At 33.3% G+C, this 20,108-nt stretch overlaps 1 protein-coding gene across 1 annotated transcript in view; it reads right to left on the bottom strand.

Annotated features, from left to right (window-relative positions):
- Positions 1-20,108, bottom strand: part of LOC111507749 (atrial natriuretic peptide-converting enzyme) — a 140,997-nt gene that overhangs the window by 63,480 nt on the left and 57,409 nt on the right. Inside the window, exon 2 of the mRNA XM_074185155.1 lies at positions 13,653-13,967. Coding sequence (XP_074041256.1) covers positions 13,653-13,706 — 54 coding nt within the window. The 5' untranslated portion in view covers positions 13,707-13,967. The remainder of the gene's footprint in view (positions 1-13,652; positions 13,968-20,108) is intronic.

Raw genomic sequence — 20,108 nt, 5'->3', positions numbered from 1 at the left:
AGATATGACTGTTGAAAATTTCAACAAAATCTGTTCATCAATGAAATAATTATAAGGAAGTCAAATTTGAAAAAATGTGTCGTTCAAGGGAATTCTGGCAAATTTCTGACAACACCACTGCTAGTTATTGTAATTATATGCCAGTGACGCGAATACGCAAACTGTGTACTTACCCCAAATTGTTTTACTTCATGATGAATTCATTTCACAAAATATGCTGTTGTAATATTGGCTCTTAATGGATTAATGAAATGAGCAAGTAGGTTGCGTTTAAAGGAATTCTAGCAAAGTTCTGACAACACCACTGCTCCCATTCCACGTTTACTTTTTTGTTCATCTGGCACCCCCCAAAAAAGTAGTTATTGTAAGTGATGTCCATACGCAACATGCTGTTGCATATTTCGTGAATGCGCAATATTGGATCTAAATGGGTTAATGGAATGACCAAGTAGGCCGCGACTAGTTTATCATCTATTTGTTCAGGAATTGTCATTTCGTGATTCACCTTCATCAATTTGTAATTTGTGATTCAAAATAAAACTAGATAATGGCCCAACTGTCAATTCAAGAAATATTCGACATTATACGTATTTCTGGAGATAATTACCGAAGTGAAAGAGAATTAACTAAAATATTCAATGAAAGACACCCAAATCGTCCAGCCATACTGGAGCAGTATCCACGTATATTTTGAAGAACAATATACGAAGAAGGAATGGAAATAATCAGACTATATTAGATTATTTCAGAAATAATCCAAATAATAGTTTGAAGGTGGCCAGCTTAGATTTGAACTTACCAAGACAGAATATTAGGCGATACTGCGAAAAAACAAATTGAAAGCATTCAACCCAAAATGTTTGCATACTCTAGAACCTAGTGATCAAGAAAAACGTTTAAAGTTTCGCTTATGGTCCCAGAGCGAGTACCTTAACGACAGACATTTTTTAAAGAATATTTTATTCAGTGATGAAGGCAGTTTCACAACAAATGACGTAGTTTAATCACAAAATATTCGATATTCGACTCAAAAAAAGTAAATGTTTGATGTGGAATACTGAATGAGAAAATAATTGGACCATTCTTTTTTGACAGCAACATCAATGCCGCAAATTTCACAATTTTTAAGTAATGAAATATCGGGCGCAATAGATGAACTTCCCCTTGGAGAAACAAGAAATTTATATCTTCAGTTAAATGGATGTTCTATTCATAATGCGGGAATTGTGAAGAGTTTGCTGAATCAAAACTACCCTAATCTTTGGATAGTAGATTAATCGAATGGCCACCTAGATCACCTGGCCTTACTATACTGGATTTTTTCTTATGGGACTATGTCACACACAATATCTACAAATCACGACCAAGGCATCGAGCGGAACTGTGCACAAGAATTCAGCAAGAGTGTGCTGCAATTACTCCGCAACAATTACGGAATACCTCAAAAAAATTCGCAAGCGGTATGATAAATGCAATATCTTGAATGGAGGTTTGGTGGAGGCTACAAAAATTTTAATTGCACCCATTTTAGTTTCAACTTGTTATCATCTCCGATCCTATTAAGGTGCGTATTCATTTGCAACAAAACAGGCCGAACGAAGAAAGCGCGCAGCGCGCGCAGAACAAATTCCCCTAGTGAGTACGTCGCGCCGAACGCGCCAAACATTTTCCGGGATTTGTCGGTAAATGCGATTTGCACAAAGGAAATTTATTCGTTCGCCGGTCTTCAGTTAGTACGAGAGTAAGGAGCATTACGCGCGTTTGTGGTTTTTTCGTGAGTTTTTGGTGGTTATATTATTTTATTAATTTGATACAAATGATATTTTGAAATAAATTGATATGGATTGGAGTAAAGAAAAATGTTTGGAATTGATGAATGAGTATGAAAGACAACTCGTGTTATGGGACCCAAAAAATATTTGTTATTATAATAAAATAAAAAAGCATGATGCTTGGGTGGCAATTTCAAATAAATTTTTTTTAAATTCAAATTTTTATTTTTTTTTTATTTTAATTTTTTATGTAGGTAATTTTTGGTCTTTCAACTTCTTTTGACGAGTTCAACAAGCCATTAAAATGAATGACTCAACTTTGAAAACATCCTGTATCGACTAAAGTATAAATCAGACGAATGGTCTTAACAATATATTATGTTTCAGGAAAATGATAATGCACCACCTTCTGAAAGTGATGAAGGAGATGTATCCACAGAAACCACCAACTCACAGGAAACCGAAATACAAACTGAAAATGCGCCGGTATCTCCAAAACCTCGTACATCTGCCATTCCTGTGAAACGTAAAAGATCAATTGAACCATCGCCATCGGTAGGAACTTCAAAAGTTGACCAAGCTCTAGGCTTTCTTAAAAATGCAGCAGCTAATAATGACCTTAGAGACGAATGTGGAGTATTTGGTCAACATGTGGCTCATAAGCTAAGGAGCTATAATAAAATAACCAAAGCTATTGTGCAGCACCACATAAATAATATTATATTTAGTGCTGATATGGGACATTATGACACTCAATATTCCAATCAATCATACAAATTTCTGTGTCAAACACTTCATACTCTCAAACTTATTCTCATCAATTATCCTCTAACCTAACTTCTTTACCTAGTCCTTCCCCACAATCACAATCCAATTATTCAGACCAGCCCTCCCTGTATTTAATTTCTACTCAAAACTCAGTGCCACACTCACAACTTTCCTTCTTCAACCTACCCCCTACTTCTCAAAGCCATTTAAACGAAAATGAGGAAAATATTTTTTAATAGTATATTGTTTTCTAAATAATGTTTAAAATTAATTTAATAAATATAAAAATGTATTTACGTACCTTTATTTTATCCTTAAGTTCTTGAATGAGTGCTTCGCAGGTTTCAATGATTATAACGCCAATTAATTGTTTTGAAATTCTAAATAAGTATTGTAGGCTACTGTACGAGTCCCCTGTTGCTAAAAAGCGAAGTGTAACTGCCAGACGATCTTGCACCGGAATTGTTTTTCGAAAAGTTGTGTCTTTTTTAGCTATTTTAGGACCTACTAAACATATTGGATTTTCAAAATCTTCTGCACCCATCATGCATATATGCATATGCATATAATCTAGATCATTAAGTAATGCCATATTTTGACGACGCAAAAAAGGCGCCTCGCCCAAATTCTTCGTTGTTTTCTTTTTCTTAATTTTTTTTTAGCCTCCGTTAATGCCTCTATAATTAAGAAAGCACCAGCGGCTACTGCAATATCGTTTGCATCCATCCTAAACACCAGGAGACTGAGTACACAGAAATTACAAGTATAATCGCAGCAAACAACTCAGGCGGAACGCTCCGCGCAAAAATGTTTGTTGCAGGTTGTTCGGCGCGAGCTGGAAAAAATGTTGTTGCAGAGGGCGCGCGCGCTTTGTTCGTTCGGACTGTTTTGTTGCAAATGAATACGCACCTTTAGATGTTAAAATTTTAGGAATAAGAGTATGTGCAGACTTCAATGAGAAAAATGGAGATTTATTTTACACAATATGCACGTACTCTTGGACACCAATTACACACGGAGTTTGTGCTCTCTAAAGCGTGGTATTTGGCACAAGTTTTACCAGTTTCTCAGCATCACATACAGAAAATGAAACTTCTAACCGGTAATTACATATGGAGTGGTCATCTATATAGAATTAGCAGGGACCAACTTTATCTACCGTATAAACAGAGGGGGCTAAATCTTATTGATTTTTAATTGAAAGCAAAAGCTCTATTCGTCAAAACCCTTCAAAATTCCTTGGCTACCTGTGAACGAAAAATATCTTACAAAACATCTTTGAACTCTATATGCTAAATAATAACTTGAATAACCCGTTACACAACTCTCTTGAAAATACAAAGAAATATTTCGGGAGGCGGTTGTACAATTTGATCAAGATATGATGCTGAAAACAAAATTAGTATAACAAACTTTTATAAAAAAAACAAACATTAAACCGCCCATAGAGTTGAAGTTTCCGAACATTAAATGGAATATAGTATGGAAAGTAATCGGAAATTTTGAAATTCCGTCAAAGTGGGGATCTGCTGTTTACGAAGCGATAAATGGAATATACCCGGTAGGTTCTAAAACTTTTCGTCATGGCCTTAGCGACTCCAATTTGTATTTGAGATGTGACGATACTGACAACATATCGCACCGTATTAAAAATTATCCAATCTCGAAGGTCTCATGGAAATGGTGCTGTGAGCATATAAAAAAAAGTTTCGCCTGTATAATGATAGTGGTGATCCGAGAAAGATATTTGAAACTACCTTCAAAAGGAAAAAAGATACAAATGTTTGGCTTTGGATATACAGTGCTTTACTCTATAACAATTTAGAAAGTTTCAAAAATTTGACTGGTTTTATAGATACATTTCGAAGAAGTATGTGGAATATGATACAGACTGGTAATATTGTTGATTTTTCTCATAAAATGTATTTCTTTCAATAAATTCTCACACTGTGATAAAGTTAAGTTCTACTACTATTATTGTACTACTTTTATGAAATAAATAAAGTGTTTTAAAAAAATGTGCATTGCTTGTGAATAAGAGATTGTTTTCCACTAGTTTGTAGCAATTCGAAATAAATGCAGGTGTTTTTTGATTTGAAATTATTGACATTGAAGGTTGTTTCATAATCGGATTCATTCATATATATTTTTCAAGAATACAAGGATCTGAATTATATTTTGCTGAATATCATTTCGAATCCAGTGGTGAAGTCAAAATTCCATTGAACGACAAATTTTTCAAATTTTACTCCCTTTTAATTTTTTCATTGAACAGATTTTCTTGAAATTTTTAGCAGTGATATCTCGAAACCTCCTCTATTCGGTGTTGTAGTAAGAGATGAAACTTTTGAAATTGAAGTGGTGGGTTGATTAAACAACATACTTTTCAAATTTCATTCACATATAACTTTCCATTATTGGATGCATTCCTTCGTAACTTTGACATAGACTATTTGAAAACAGTGATGTATTCAGATTCTTCATAAAAAAATTCGCTAATTATTTTTTTAAATTTTTGGCCTTGAAAAATAAGAATAGTTGGCCCTGAAAATTACGAGTAATTCATGAAATTTGATATCCTAGTAGACTTTTTGAATGTCATGGATGGAAATATAGATTTTATAAGGATGTTTTCATCTGAAATGGGTCACACTGTATATGCAAATTCAAGGACAAAAACAACAAGAATTTTGCACATTTAGTAAACAACATTGATTGAAGTAATCTCTATGAAACCGTTCAAATAAATGCCGGTTTTAAATGCTTTCACTCGCAATTTTATTTTGTAGACACGAGGCTTCTGTTGCAGCATGAACAACTCGCGTCACCCCGATATACTAAAAAGGTTAGATTAGGCTAGGTTAGGTCAGATTAGGTTAGGCAAAATATCCATGGGAAAAATATTAAATTAGTCTAAAGAGAAAACTTTGACTTATATGGACCGTTTTCATAGCTGGTCCCAGTATTGCTATTTTGCATATAGAACATATAGAACCGCTGCCGGATTTTTAGGAGGTTATTTGATATCTCGTTGAATGTATGATTTTCATAGTCTTGAAGTAGAAAACAAGGCTCGGCCGTAGGCCGTGAGTTCTTGGAAAAGTGAAAACAATTACCAAATTTGACCAAAGTTTTTGTACGGCTTTCATTAATTTAGATACTAATTACAACTGCAAATTTTCCTAACCAAACTCCGAACAAAAAATAGGAAAGACATTCATTTCTTTATGCAAATGTGATAAACTCCTGTACGGCTTTCGTGAAATTAGATTTTTGAAAAGGATAATTTATTTGGTCATACCGTTGATTTATGGGACGGAAAGATCTTAATCGTAATTAATATCTAAATTTATCCATACAAAAACGTATGGCAAATTACTCTCCACTTGGGTTACTGGTTTCACTTTTCAAAGATTTTTCCTCAAGACTGTGGAAATCATATACCATAGTATACAGTGGGACACATTTTGACATATTCACATTTAATGTTACTTTCCCTATCGCACCCTCAGACCATGTCACCAATTTTTTTTTAAATGGATCACCCTATATTGTTTTGCATTATCAGATGGTTCATGATGAGCAGATTTAAACAAAGCATGAAACATGTGGTCTGAAGCTTATGGGAGCTACAAATTATTTGAGTTAAAAACGAACCACCCTGAATAACTTTTGGAACAATTATTTCCAGGAAAAATAAAAAAACACCTTAACAGTAGTACACAGGGGGACACATTTTGACATATTCACATCTAACTTTCCCTATTGCACCCCTAGAACATGTCACGATTTTTTTAAATGGATCAATTGTTTTGCTTTATCAGATGTTCCATGATGAAAAGATTTCAACAAAGTAGATTACATTATGCTCTGAAGCTCATAGTTTGGAAGCTAAAAATTATTTGAGTAGAAAACTAGCCACCCTGAATGAACTTCTGTACAATCTGTTACCTACGTTTCATAGGTGTTTTTGTGAAGTATGCTTCAGAAAAGTCTTATTTTGCCTAGTTAAGTTAGAATTCGATATTCTCTTCATTTTGTATTTATCTCATTCTACAATAATGATTACCTACCAGGTGAAGTTACAATTGATGTTTCTGTTTTTGTGAATTCTTGAGAAGCAACGGTTTACACGCTTCGAGAACGGATTGAAATAGTGAGTTTGTACTACCAGAATGAAAATAGTGCTAGAGCTACTGCCCGTATGTTCAATGATAATCATCCAGAATTATTGAACAAATTTATGGAAACTGGATCTGTTAACAATAAAAAGCATAACCGTTCAGGGGTTGTCAAGTACAAATTTCATCCATATAAGATTAGACTAGTTCATGAATTGAACGAAGATGACTTCGATATACGTATCGAGTTTTCTGAAAGTCTCACTGAACGGATCAACTTGCATCAGAATTTCTTGTATGAAATTTGTTTTTCGGATGAATGTACGTTTAGTTCGAATGGAGAGGTGAATCGGCAAAATTGTCGATATTAAAGTGATACGAATCCTCATTTATACCGTCAAGTTCATACCCAACGACCTCAAAAACTGAATGTTTGGGCAGAAATTTTAGGTGACCACATCATAGGACCTTCTTTTATCGATGATAATTTAACTAACATATTTGGATATGTTGGAGAATCGAATAATACCGTGCATCAATAGGGCAATTGCGGAGGATATCAATTTATTCGAAAACGAATAAGTTTTTCAGCAGGATGGTGCACCTCCTCATTATGCAGCTCCAGTGTGCCAATTTTTGGATGATCATTTTCCTGGTCGCTGAATTGACAGAAGAGGTCCTACAGAATGGCCATCATAGTCTCCGGGTTTCACTCCTGTATATTTCTTTTTATGGGGTCATTTGAAGTCTAAAGTGTATAAGATAGAATCAACAACATTAGAAGATTCAAGAAAGAATATCATGAGGCATTGCAAAGAAATAACTCCAGAGATTCTCAACCATGTAAGGGCGGCAATGGAAACTCGTTTGTACCATTGTATGAAAGTTGGTGGAAACGTTTTTGAAACATTTTTTTCTTCTCATTGTCCAGTCATCAGATTTTGAATCAAGAATTAATAAAAAATCCCTTTTTTGATTTATTGCTTCCATATTTGTCTCTAGAACGAATATTCCAAAATATGGCCTCCTGTTTTTCAATTTTTCCTGCAAATCATTTATTAAATCAGTTATTCAGGGTGGCTCGTTTTCTACTCAAATAATGTGTAGCTTCAGACCATATGTTTTATACTGTTGAAATCTGCTCATCATAAAGCATATAATAATGCGAAACAATATAATGTGATCCATTAAAAAAATTGGGGATATGCTCTGGGAGTGCGATAGGAAAAGTAACATCAAATGTGAATATGTCAAAATGTGTCCCCCTGTATACTATTGTTGACGTTTTTTTTTATTTTTCCTGTAAATCATTGTACCAAAAGTTATTTAGGGTTGCTCGTTTTAAATGGAATACACTGTATTTTTGATATCGTTTTTGATAAGTATCATATAATTTCTAAACATTTAGAATGAGCTTCCGTCTATTGTGAGGTTGGTTAAATTGGGCAAAAGTTGCGTATTTGGGAGACAATGAAAATCTTCTTTCAGATCGTGCTTATTAGTAAGAAATATTGACAAAGAACCAAAATCGCCTGATTTCGTTTGTTACATTTTGAATAATATGCAAATGGTGCAGAGAAACTTTTTATGTTGTTTCATGTTGGGATTGGGATAACCTGGTGTGTAGTGTGTATTCAATTTAACGATTTGTACATTTCCATATTTTAATTTTGCCATACTTTAGGCTGATAAAATCTGTTAAAATGTATTTTTCAGGTTTCATATTGATAAACTATCGCTCCCCTACACCAACAATTCTCAGAAATCGAACCTTGTGCGAGCCAAGGATTAAAGAGGTGTTACTTTTCAGGCTGTGATCCCTAACACGAATCGAACGAACCGTGGTGAAAATCCTAAATCCTACAGTTGGATTCTAACCAATCCCCACATAATTGTTGATCAAATGAGTAGAACAAACCAATCACGCTCACCAACCGGCAGTGACCAACCAAACTGATAATAATTGTAGTAATATTTTCTGCTGAATATTTCGGTACAACAAACACATTAGCATATTCGTGTCGGAATTGAATAAATGTTCAAAAAGCTTTTCCCGAAGTACTGAAAATAAATAATATCTAAAGTAATGATTATTATAGTCAAATAAAGTCTCATATTTTCGATGCTTCAGGCAAGACAATCAATTCTTGCAGTTTCTCGCAAATTGCATACTCCGTCATATGGTCTGAAATCCGACGAAGTTAAATCGTTGATATAAAGTTTCGAGGAATGTTTACTTTCCAATATCGTGAAATGAAACCCATACTTGTGGTAAGACCAACCCGTTTCTTAAATGTCAATAGTAACAGCTAACTGAAGAGAGGAAGTTTATTTAGAACACGTCTCTGATATATAAATGAATTCTGAATTGTGATTTCATGGTACAATAAATATTCATTGATATAAGTTGTGACATTTTTATTGCAAAATACTGTTGGATTAATATCTGCAGGTTGAAAAAGTGTACACGTGAGATATTTCTTGTATTAGTACTGTTATTACTTATAATGATTATTACGTAAAATCAATTGGAAGTTTTTAACAATTTCATAGATTATTGAACTCGGCAAAATGACACCAAAAAAGAAAAATCGAAATACAATGAAAACCAGAAAAGTATGTGTCTGAAAGTTACTTCTTTGCATGATCAACACATCTTTGTAAAAAGTTTATTTTGAAATTAATTGCTTGATTACTTCCTTTCTTTGGAAGAATCCCATATATTTTTGTATGGGTTCGGTTGTTTTATTGGTTCAGAAGTTATGAGGAGATCAATATCAATATCAATCAATATCAATTGATTCTCAATTTTGATTTTAGATCATTTGGACGTAGATGTCAAGAAAATGCTATTTGATTCATAAGTTTTATCTCATTTCAACCACTGTGTTTAAAGAAGAACGGCAGGTGTCGCATACAAAAAGTACTCTTGCATCAGAAGAAGGTCCAGAATTTCACACAAATTAGCAGATTTGAAGTGGTTCAATATTTTAATCGTAGACGTTTTCAGACAACATGCATATTCTTTAAAATAATCAAATATAGGAATCCTCTCAACTTATACGAACATTTTCTTAGAGAACAAATGTCGATAACCTGAATTTGCGTAAAAAGACAGTGTTAAACATTCCTGTACATAAAAAGGAAATAATTAAAAGATCTTTTTCCTATAATGTCTCCTCCACAATAAATTATCTCCATAAATGGGAAAACAATTGTTTCAACATGACAGAAACTATTTTTGAAAGTGTGTTTAAACAGCATCTGTTCAGCATTCAGAATAACTAGGTTCAGGCGAGAATTCTGAAAAAGGTTTTAGCTACTCATATATCTCTATAGCTATATATTACCTTCTCTTTTTTTTTCTCTTCAAGCCCTAATAGAATATTTTATTCTTATACATTTTCGGCATTGGTGAAAGAGTAGATGCGAATGCAAATTCGCTATCTGAACCAATCGCCATTTGCACATCAAATACAAAATGTTTTTATTTTTCTCTCTCTCTTATATTTTTCTCTCTCTCTCTCTTGTATTTTTTTTGATATTATTATCATTGATTGATTAGACTTTGTTAATTTTTTTGTTTATTGTTTATTTTTCAGATTGTGTATGGATGAGAAATATTAAGTCCTCCACAAAAAAATGTCCTTCAAAGAAGAGGTGAACTGTTCTGATTACAACGAGCTATTCGTAATATAAAAATCTAGGAAAATATAGAGAAATTTCAGTGACAGAAAACTCAAACCTAAAACCTATCTGACACTAATAAGGTGTAACAAAATAATAACAACATATCCATCGACGAAATCGATTTTCGTCGATTTCTGCTTTCTATTGAGAACACTTTTGCAACACCAGAACAAAAATTACGGTCTCTCGACGCACGTTTCGCTAACCAAGTTAGCGTCCTCAGAAGGTCGTGATGAGCCGTAATGATCTTCTGTTCTCTTAATAGATTCATTTTACGCCAGAGGTTCCAGCTTTGCAAAATTTATCGGAATGATATCCTTAAATGATAGAAGAAATCAAATCCTGCACTTAAGCTGGAAACATAGGAGTCATCTAAGAAATCGTGATTTGAAATTGAATGAGCATGTCAGTCAAATCTTGCAAAAAAACAATTTTGCAAAGAATACCTACTGTTTCTCAAAATGTCACAGTTTATTTCAAACACCTTCAATGAAGATGAAAAATAGTGAGCGGAGATATGCAATGTTCATACTGGTGTAGAGACGGATATGAAAAAAAGAATTCGACGAAATTTGAACTGAGATTTAAAAAATGCTTCTCCCAAGGTATTCCACCGTGAAATACCTGTTGAACTTGAATGTTTTTATGTTGATATTTATAAAAAGAAGTGATTGGGATTGGAATTGGAAACAAATACGTAAGTTAGTCTCAATCTTCGACAATGTGAAATAGCAAGATCGTTCTTGTGTTGTACTTATAGATGAGAATTATACAGTGTGTTTTGAGTATACAACATAAATTGGATTTTTTTTCTTTTATATGTTGCACAATCGGAATTTGAATACCAACAAAAGTTAGTACATTTCGAATAATCATTGCACTTGAAGTAGCTTCAACATAAAATTAGACAGTGCAGGTCAAATTTATTGAATTTATTCAAAGATAAAATACTTTCATTCAAGAATAAAACACTTTCATTCCGGTTATTTCGGTTGATAGCTGGTTAACAGAAAAACTCATTTTAATCAATCGATGATATAATATGTTTTGGGTATCTAGAGGTACATTCAACAGAATTCATAAATTTATGATTTTATCAACAAGGCAAATATTTCACCAATAATAATTGCTGTTTTCAATCATTTAACAACAAAATAAAATACGAATAGCTAAGGAAAAATCTTTAAGCAGTTAAAAAATCGGTAGTTTGATAGTTCTGCTTTCTAAATTTCATTTGTTGAATTCTTCCAGTCATTGGACACACAACTAGCAAAAATTATAATGAACTGCCATACAATCTGTTCATAGCATTAGTTGAAAAGAACAAGATCGGAAGGTATTCGAATATAGAGAATTGAAAATGTGACCTTGAATGATGAACCAACAGATGCAAAGGTACATTATATTTACGTGTCAAAAAAGCATAGGTATTTAGAATAATCAACTATTATGCCTGTCTATTACCTACCTGGTGGTTTTATCATTCAATACCAAATTGCTATTTTGCATATCTCTGAAAAAAACTATTCAACACAGTTCGTTACCTCCGTCAAATTATGTGGCAAAATATCATTAAAAATTCTCCTTTCAGTCCAAAAATAGAAAAATAATGATCTAATACCTTCTGTATATCTAATGTACCTTCGTTATATCAACTACTAGGGGTTTTTCCAGATTTTCTGAGAGCAAAAAATGTGCCTATCTGTGATTTATAAGAAAATCGTTTCACAAACTGTAAATATAGCCAATCAAAGTTTCATCCTGATCAACTGAGCAATATTTTTATATTACTAAAAATAAATCTTTGACGTAATTCTCCAAATTGACATTACTTTTCCATTTCTGAACCGATTTGAATGAATCGAACACTAAATGTTCAATGAATCTTGCAACATTAGTGAAAACCGTTACCGAAACGGTAAAGCCGTTTTTGTGATTAGACGCACAAACGCACGGACAAACAAAAAATCTGAAAACTGTTATATTGGGTCACTATAACAACCTTCAGTAATGGGTTTTTTCAGTTACCTTCCATGTATAGACAGTATACTTTCATTGATATTGATCATACGATTTTTTTTTAATGAAAAGCCACACAAAACTGCATTTCTGATATGAATATCATGCAACAATATAAATAACCCTGCCCCAGCTTCAAAAGGATTCTGATTTGAAATAATATAAAAAACAAGAATTTGAAAAAAAATCGAATGTGTCTCTGAGGACTTATGAAGATTGCCGATTTAACATATTTCAAGACTTAACTAAAAATGGTTATGGAACAAATGATAACCTTCGGCGAAGGTCAAAGTTTTGTTATGCAAAATTTACAATACTAGCGATCCGCCCCGGCTCCACACGGGTGTAATGCTGATACTAAATATACATATAAACGAATGTGATCACTGCTAATTATAAAGTGCCATAGGGCGAAGCGCGGCCTCCGACGAGCTATTGATAGGCACGCGCCGCCAGCTCCCCGGCCGGTCCCGCCGCAACCCCTATGTCCCTGCATTTCAAATCTGTAGTATATTCGAAAGTATTCATTTGAATTACATGCTCTATAGGGCCATATCAATCTATATTAAATACACAATGTATTCAAGGTACCAAATTGGATAAAGATTAATGCTATAGTGCTTCAAATCGCTTCGTAAATAAGTATAGGATAAAAAATGGTTATTGTGGGTTATCCCTAAGAGATAGACATATACCATCGCAGGCTTTTTTGTGGAGCTGTTTAAGATGTACAATACTATAGTACATTATTTTGATCTATATCTTTAGGGTTCAGCCGGCGTTTGCAATGTAAACATGTGTTCATTCACGACATCACATTAGAAACCTCTGAAATTATCAGTGTTTCTCTACTATATTATATATGTTATTTAGATATAAACCTTCCTCTTGAATCACTCTATCTATTACAAAACCTGCATCAAAATCCGTTCGTTGGATAGTTTTAAAGATCTAAGCATAACATAGGGACAGACAGCGGGAAGCGACTTTGTTTGTCATTCCTATTTGCAGCACTGTTTTCACAATAAAGATTCTTTGATGTTGAAAGACAATATTATGTTTCGGTACTTCAACTGATTTCAAGATAAAGAAGACGTGATAATTTTAATGGCAATTACACTTAATATTATTATTCTAACTATAAAGGTGTATACTATATCAGTGGTTTTGGTTTCATGACATTCATTATAGCATTGCGGAAATATATTAAAAAATTCATAGATTCATTCATTCTCTGGGTAGTTAAAAAAAATATACCTTTTTCGTTAAAACTAATTCTTACCTTGGAATCCCACGAGTTTTTCCTGTGCCCTTTCCTCTCCATAGACACCGTCATTGTTCTCGAACCTCAAGTGTCTTACATTTGTTTCAAAACCGGACAATTACCCGATACACTAAACACAGAATTTCATTAAAATTCGCTCACGTTCGATGTAGTCTAACAGTATATAAAAAGCACGTACAGAGGTCACAGTTATTTCGTCATTGGAACTACTTCTTGGGACTTGATTGAAGAATTAAATGATCATTGCAGTGATGCTGAGTTCTCTCACGGCGTTTTCACTTTGGTGTCAGATACATCGGAAGCCACTTTCTCCTGCAAGAGATTATATGTTGAGTGTTTTTGAAGATGTCGGTAGTAGTTATTGGTTGGATGTCCACATCTAAACTTCTGTGAAATTATTTAATTGCAATTCGATATACTTCAAGAATTCATTTAACTTTTCATTGTGTGAAACAATTCCATTCCCAAGCAATATAAAGTATTCAGTTTTAAAAATTGATTGCTAACTGAAATTGAATGCATTCATCTGATGTCTTCCTTATTGCCATCTTTCAGATCTGGAGTTATAACCAGAGATGAAGGAAATTATTTGAGGTCAAAGCTATTATTTATTTTCCCCAGTGACTCATCCAATATCGTCAATCGAATCAATTCAATTCTAGCAACGGATTCACAAAAATAACGATTTTAGAAATGTTTTTCCACTGATGATTTGAACATGATCGATTTTGTAAACTACTTCAGTTTCTTACTATTTTATGGAAAGTAATAACACAAGATCTCAAAATGATATCGATAAATACCCATTTCAATAAATTGATGGATGTAGCACCCGCAATGTTTATGCTTGTGAATTTCCAAGGATTCCAAATAATTGAATTTGCAACCCTTCCTTGCATAGTGCAAAATTTCCGTATCGTTTAGATTCGGAAACTTGTGGTTGCGTGCCAAGGAATGGTTTGAAAACGTCGAATCATTTTTACCTAATCTGAAGGACCTTTCATGTTCAGCATACTGTTTTTGGAAATTTAGACCACATTGTCCTACATAAACACTATTACACTCCGGACACTTGAGCTTATAAACTCCAGATTTCTCCAACTTGTCCACTTTATCTTTTGCATTGAAAAGGAAATCAGATAACCTGGCATGTGATCTGAATGCCACTTCCACATTGATTTTTATTGAAGAAACCCTCTCAGAAAAACCAATGTGAAAGTGGCATTCAAACCACATGCCAGGTTATCTGATTTCCTTTTCAAAGCCAAAGATGAAGTGGACAAATTGAAGCAATCTGGAGTTTATAAGCTTAAGTGTCCGGAGTGTAATAGTGTTTATGTAGGACAATGTGGTCTAAGTTTCCAAAAACAGTATGCTGAACATGAAAGGTCCTTGAGACTGGGTAAAAAAAGATTCGACGTTTTCAAACAATTCCTTGGCATGCAACCACAAGTTCTCGAATCTAAACATACGGAAATTTTGCAAGGAAGGGTTGCAAACTCAATTATTTGGAATCCTTGGAAATTCACAAGCATAAACATTGCTGGTACAACCTGTTAAATTCAGATATTCAATCAAGCTGAGTACCTCTATTATCACCTACAGTGGTGTTATATAAGGGCTAATGTAATCGATCATTGTTAGTTTAATGTATAAGTTTGAAAATGTCCTTATAGGACGAAACTGCAGTAACGTTAGTTACAAATAAAAGTGGTAAAAAACATAGAAAGTTTCAACTATCTTTTCTTCAAAATGTCCATTTTTTTAATGATAACCTTGTTATTCAGCAATACTATGAAAACAACTAGCATGATAGCATGAGTAAATATATAAATACTGCGCCCAACGATTCTATTATTTTTTTATCTGATCAATACCGTAGATTGCTGAGGAGAGTGGTGTCGTGAAAGCTACCTAGGACCTTCCGAATTTTTGTTTGTTTTCAGTACATTATCTATATCAGTATCACGATTTTTGACATAAAATTATTTTGTTTTCAAGTTTTTAGTTTCAAATTTTGTAATTCAATTCTTCTCATTCTGTTTAATTGTAGATGCGGCATCTTGAATTTGCATCTTTTTCAAAGTATACCATTATTCTACTAGTCGAGCCCTGTATTGAGATAGTTGTGAAACAATATGTATTCCGCCATTTTGTAGCTGCAGCCATCTTCAATTCTCATCTTTTTCAAAGTGTACTGCTATTCTACTATTCGAGCCCTGTCATTCGATACCCATATTGAGGCAGTTGTGAAATAATATGTAATCCGACATTCTATCTTGGATTTACAATGATACAGAATGTATTAAATTGTATTGTCATCAATATGTATCAAATATCAGATCACCATTTCAACAAGAAGGGGGTCAAACTTCAAATACTAAAATTGACCCAAACAAACAAACAGGGCAAGCTAAATAAAAGAAACCGTTTATTAACAAGAAATTTCAACAACACCATTCGTTTGAAAGTTTGTTCGAATATATTAAAGAATACGTTAATGACTAACCTCAGATTTTCAAACAATAGGATTTCTTTGTTAAAATATATCGTACCTTGACATGAGATCGCAGATCCGGCAACTGAGTCACCTGACTTACTTGACTAAATACATCAACTGTAGGTACGTCGCATATTCTTTTCGAGTTCTATGAAATTGCTAGTATTCAGAATAATGTTTTCAGTATGAAAACACAGTGAATCATATTATTTCAGGAAAATTATCTCAAGGAGTTCATTTCACAAAAAATCTGTTCTCTAAAAAATAGAATTCTTTGAAAGTGTAACTCGGAACGTACTGAACAAAATCTGAAAGCAAAAAGGATGTCAAGTTGTGAAAATTTGGTGTACCCACCGAGTTATCATCAAGTTCCCGTATTTGAGGAATATGAAGAGATATATTTCCAACAAAATAGTCACATAGGAAGTGAAAATACAAATTGAAATTGTAAATGAACATATACAATGAAATTTGAAAAGTAAGACTATAAGAATAAAATCAGAAGATTCAACATACCTACTCTTTGATTATGCTGAAACGAATTTTGTAGTAGTTTCGAATGTACGTGAGAAATAATTAGATATTTCATTGCTCTTACTCCCTTTCAAATATGTTGGACCTCAATGGATCATAAAATTGTCTAGGCTATTCTACTATAATATGTTAAATATGATGGTATTTAAAATTCATGGTGTCAGGCTAAGGGGTGATTTGTTATTCAACTCATTCTGGTTTTAAAATGAAAATACTGTATGTACTTAACCTGCCACTGTCACATTAGTCAGAGAAGGGTTGAGTTATGTAAAGGTTTTGGGTTTCTACTTCTCCATCTTTATACATAATGTGTGAATTTTTCAAAGACAGCAAGAAACCAATTGATTTCAAAAGGAACTCTTTAAGGATGTGTAGATCATGCAAAGAAGTAACTTTCAGATAGAAACTGAGAGAAAAAGTCCTTTCGAACTACTTTTACATGAACATTGAGTTATACAAAAAACACTTTTTCATTTAGTTATTGAAGTTAATGAAGTAAGAACTTGAAGAATTGTAACATTAAGAAAATATTAATTTCACTAGTTCGGACTTCCATTGTCTACTATATAAAATGATTTGAAATCCCTGAAACAACTAAAAAAGAAGAATTGAAAATGAGTAGCTGAAAATAACAATTATATTAACCAAAATAAACCTGAAATGAAATAATAGTGAAATAAAATACAAGTAAAAATAGAACAATTGAATAAATTGAACCTGCTTCAGATCCGGTAACACTATCCGTAGCAGCCTCACGAAAACCAGGCCACCAAACGCAGACTGCGATTCCAAGAATTGCATTTACCGGATACCCTGTGAGTGGGAAAAATCCTATATTGGTGAAACTAAGAGGCCATTGAATGTTCGCATTGCCGAGCACGAGAAACACACACTGCGAGGGGAAACCAGCAAATCAGGAATAGCAGACCATGTTTGGACCCATCAACACAACATCGAGTGGTCCCAAGCTGAGATCTAGCACAGAGAGGAACATTGGTTTAAGAGAAAATTCAAGGAAGCCGCATACATGTTGTCCAACAACGTATTCAGCCAAGCCAGCGTAGAAATACGCAACATATGGAAACCCATCATCAAGCGAAAAATGGCTGACTCCCGCCAAAACGGTCATCTCCCACGGAACCAGTGAAGCGGAAAATGGAAAGCGGGGATAAGTGAAAGTACTCGAACGACCTATAAATAGTCATCTCTCGGAGGAATCAGTCCAGTCATCACCCGAAGACGATTGTAGATACTAACAACCGAAACATCGTGAACTAACGTGACTTGGAATCTATCCACTTTTTTATTTTTATTTTATTTTTATTTTATTTTTCTTTATTTTTATTCATTCAATTGTTCTATTTTTACTTGTATTTTATTTCACTATTATTTCATTTCAGGTTAATTTTGGTTAATATAATTGTTATTTTCAGCTACTCATTTTCAATTCTTCTTTTTTAGTTGTTTCAGGGATTTCAAATCATTTTATATAGTAGACAATGGAAGTCCGAACTAGTGAAATTCATCATGAAACATTGTCAATCACCTTCAAGCAAACGAAGAAAATATTAGTGTTGATTCTCTATCAATTTAAAGTTGTTCTTTGATAAACATATTTAAAAAAAAACAAATTACCATTACATTCCTTGTTAAGTCTTTTAAACATCTCAAAGTTGGTAATCATTATCAGTTGAGACTAATATTCGTTTTTATAGACTACACTTTCAATTTTTAGAAATAATCTGTTTTCTTTGCTGGTTTCAGAAGTTGCCATCGATCAAGATTTACACATAATAGTCAGTTGGAATAACTGCTTCAATCTAAAATGAAATACTTTTCCAGTTTTGTGTTTTGGGTAGTGGGTCACAAATATATTTATGATTTGAAAGTTCACACACAGATACATACATTTTCTTTGAATTGTACAACCACTGTCACATACTACATAGATGAATAGAATTAGCACATATATATGAACATTATTTAATATGCACTCCATGTAATCATTCACTTTATTTGGTAAACAGAACAGATTCGAAAAACAGCGTGGGAGTTGCTCCAAACAGGTGTACTACAAATAATGTTGTAAAACGTTCTAATCTATTCAATTCATTGATGTACTGGAATTAATCAAAAGATGAATCAGAACAAGAATACGGATTTCAATCTCCAAATGGTTATGTGCTTAAAAATGTTTTTATATGAATCTGTTTGAAATCTGTTTTTCCGTTAATCAGCTGTCGCCCCCATAGGAACGACAACTCTCAGAAGTTGAGAAACTTGTGCGAGCTAAGGACTAACGAGGTTTTACCTTTTAACGTGTGATTCCTAACACGGTTGCAGGATCATCCCCGCTTCAACCAGATAAATTATCTCGAAAAAAATATCTGGTCGAGGCGGGAGTCGAACCCACGATCTTCCGATCGTGAGTCGGGCGCACTACCACCGCGGCCAATTCCACAATGGAAGCTACGTTAGCTTTTAAGGTGTTTAATTAATAATAGGGAAAAATCTGTAATGAACATAGTGGCCCACTTTTTTAATGGAATTTCAATTGAATCTCATAGATAAAATATTGAATGTTTGAAGGTTATTTCGGACTTCCATTGTCTAATATGATATAAATTGATTTGAAATACCTGAAAGAATCTGTAAAAAATTGAAAAGGTTGGCTGAAAAATAGCAATTATACTAAGTAAAAAAAATAAAATTACAATCAAATAAAATACAAGCAACAACCGAAAAATCAAAAAAATTGAACTATTAACACGAGATAAAAATCAAAAAATGAAAATTAAAAATTAAAAGATTCCAAACCATGTTACTTCACGACGTTCCGATTGTTAGTATCCATAATCGTCTTCGGATGATATTGTAGTTACAGGGACGGCCAAATGAAGTGAATGTTTCATATTAAGGGGCACTATGTTTCGATGAGAATAATATAATCACATCTGGTTCTGGAGAAAAAAAAAAGGTAGAAACTGTCGATTCCTTTCGACATTTCTGTTCTTCACTACCTTCTTTTCCATCTTTATACAAAAAAAAATATGAGATACTTTCGAAGAAAGGAAAAAAAACATTTTTTTGTATGAAGGTGGGGTAGTAGAAAGCCAAAAACTGTTTTTTCAAAAACCAATTTGAAAGTTATCATCAAGCTACTTCTTTCATTTTTCAAATCAATGTTCAGTGAGGAATTAATCTAGAATATATTGTAAAAAGTTTTTTTGAGTTCACAAGGATGGAAATTCAAATAAGATTCCTCTTGGCTGAGATTAAATCAAATAGGTGAATGAATGTCATTACGATGTCATCGATGACATAAGCAGATCAAGCTTATTCCGTGACATTAAAAAATCGTAATTCATGAATGAATTGTGTGTATGTTCTATAATGTTATCCAATTTGGTACTGAAGAG

The sequence above is a fragment of the Leptinotarsa decemlineata genome, unplaced genomic scaffold, assembly GCF_025532065.1.
Source record: "Leptinotarsa decemlineata unplaced genomic scaffold, Ldec_3_MD MMD2_tig00026363_RagTag_RagTag, whole genome shotgun sequence".
NCBI lineage: Eukaryota > Metazoa > Arthropoda > Insecta > Coleoptera > Chrysomelidae > Leptinotarsa > Leptinotarsa decemlineata.
The sequence above is the reverse complement of the archived record's forward strand: the minus strand, read 5'-3'. Positions and strand labels throughout refer to the sequence as shown.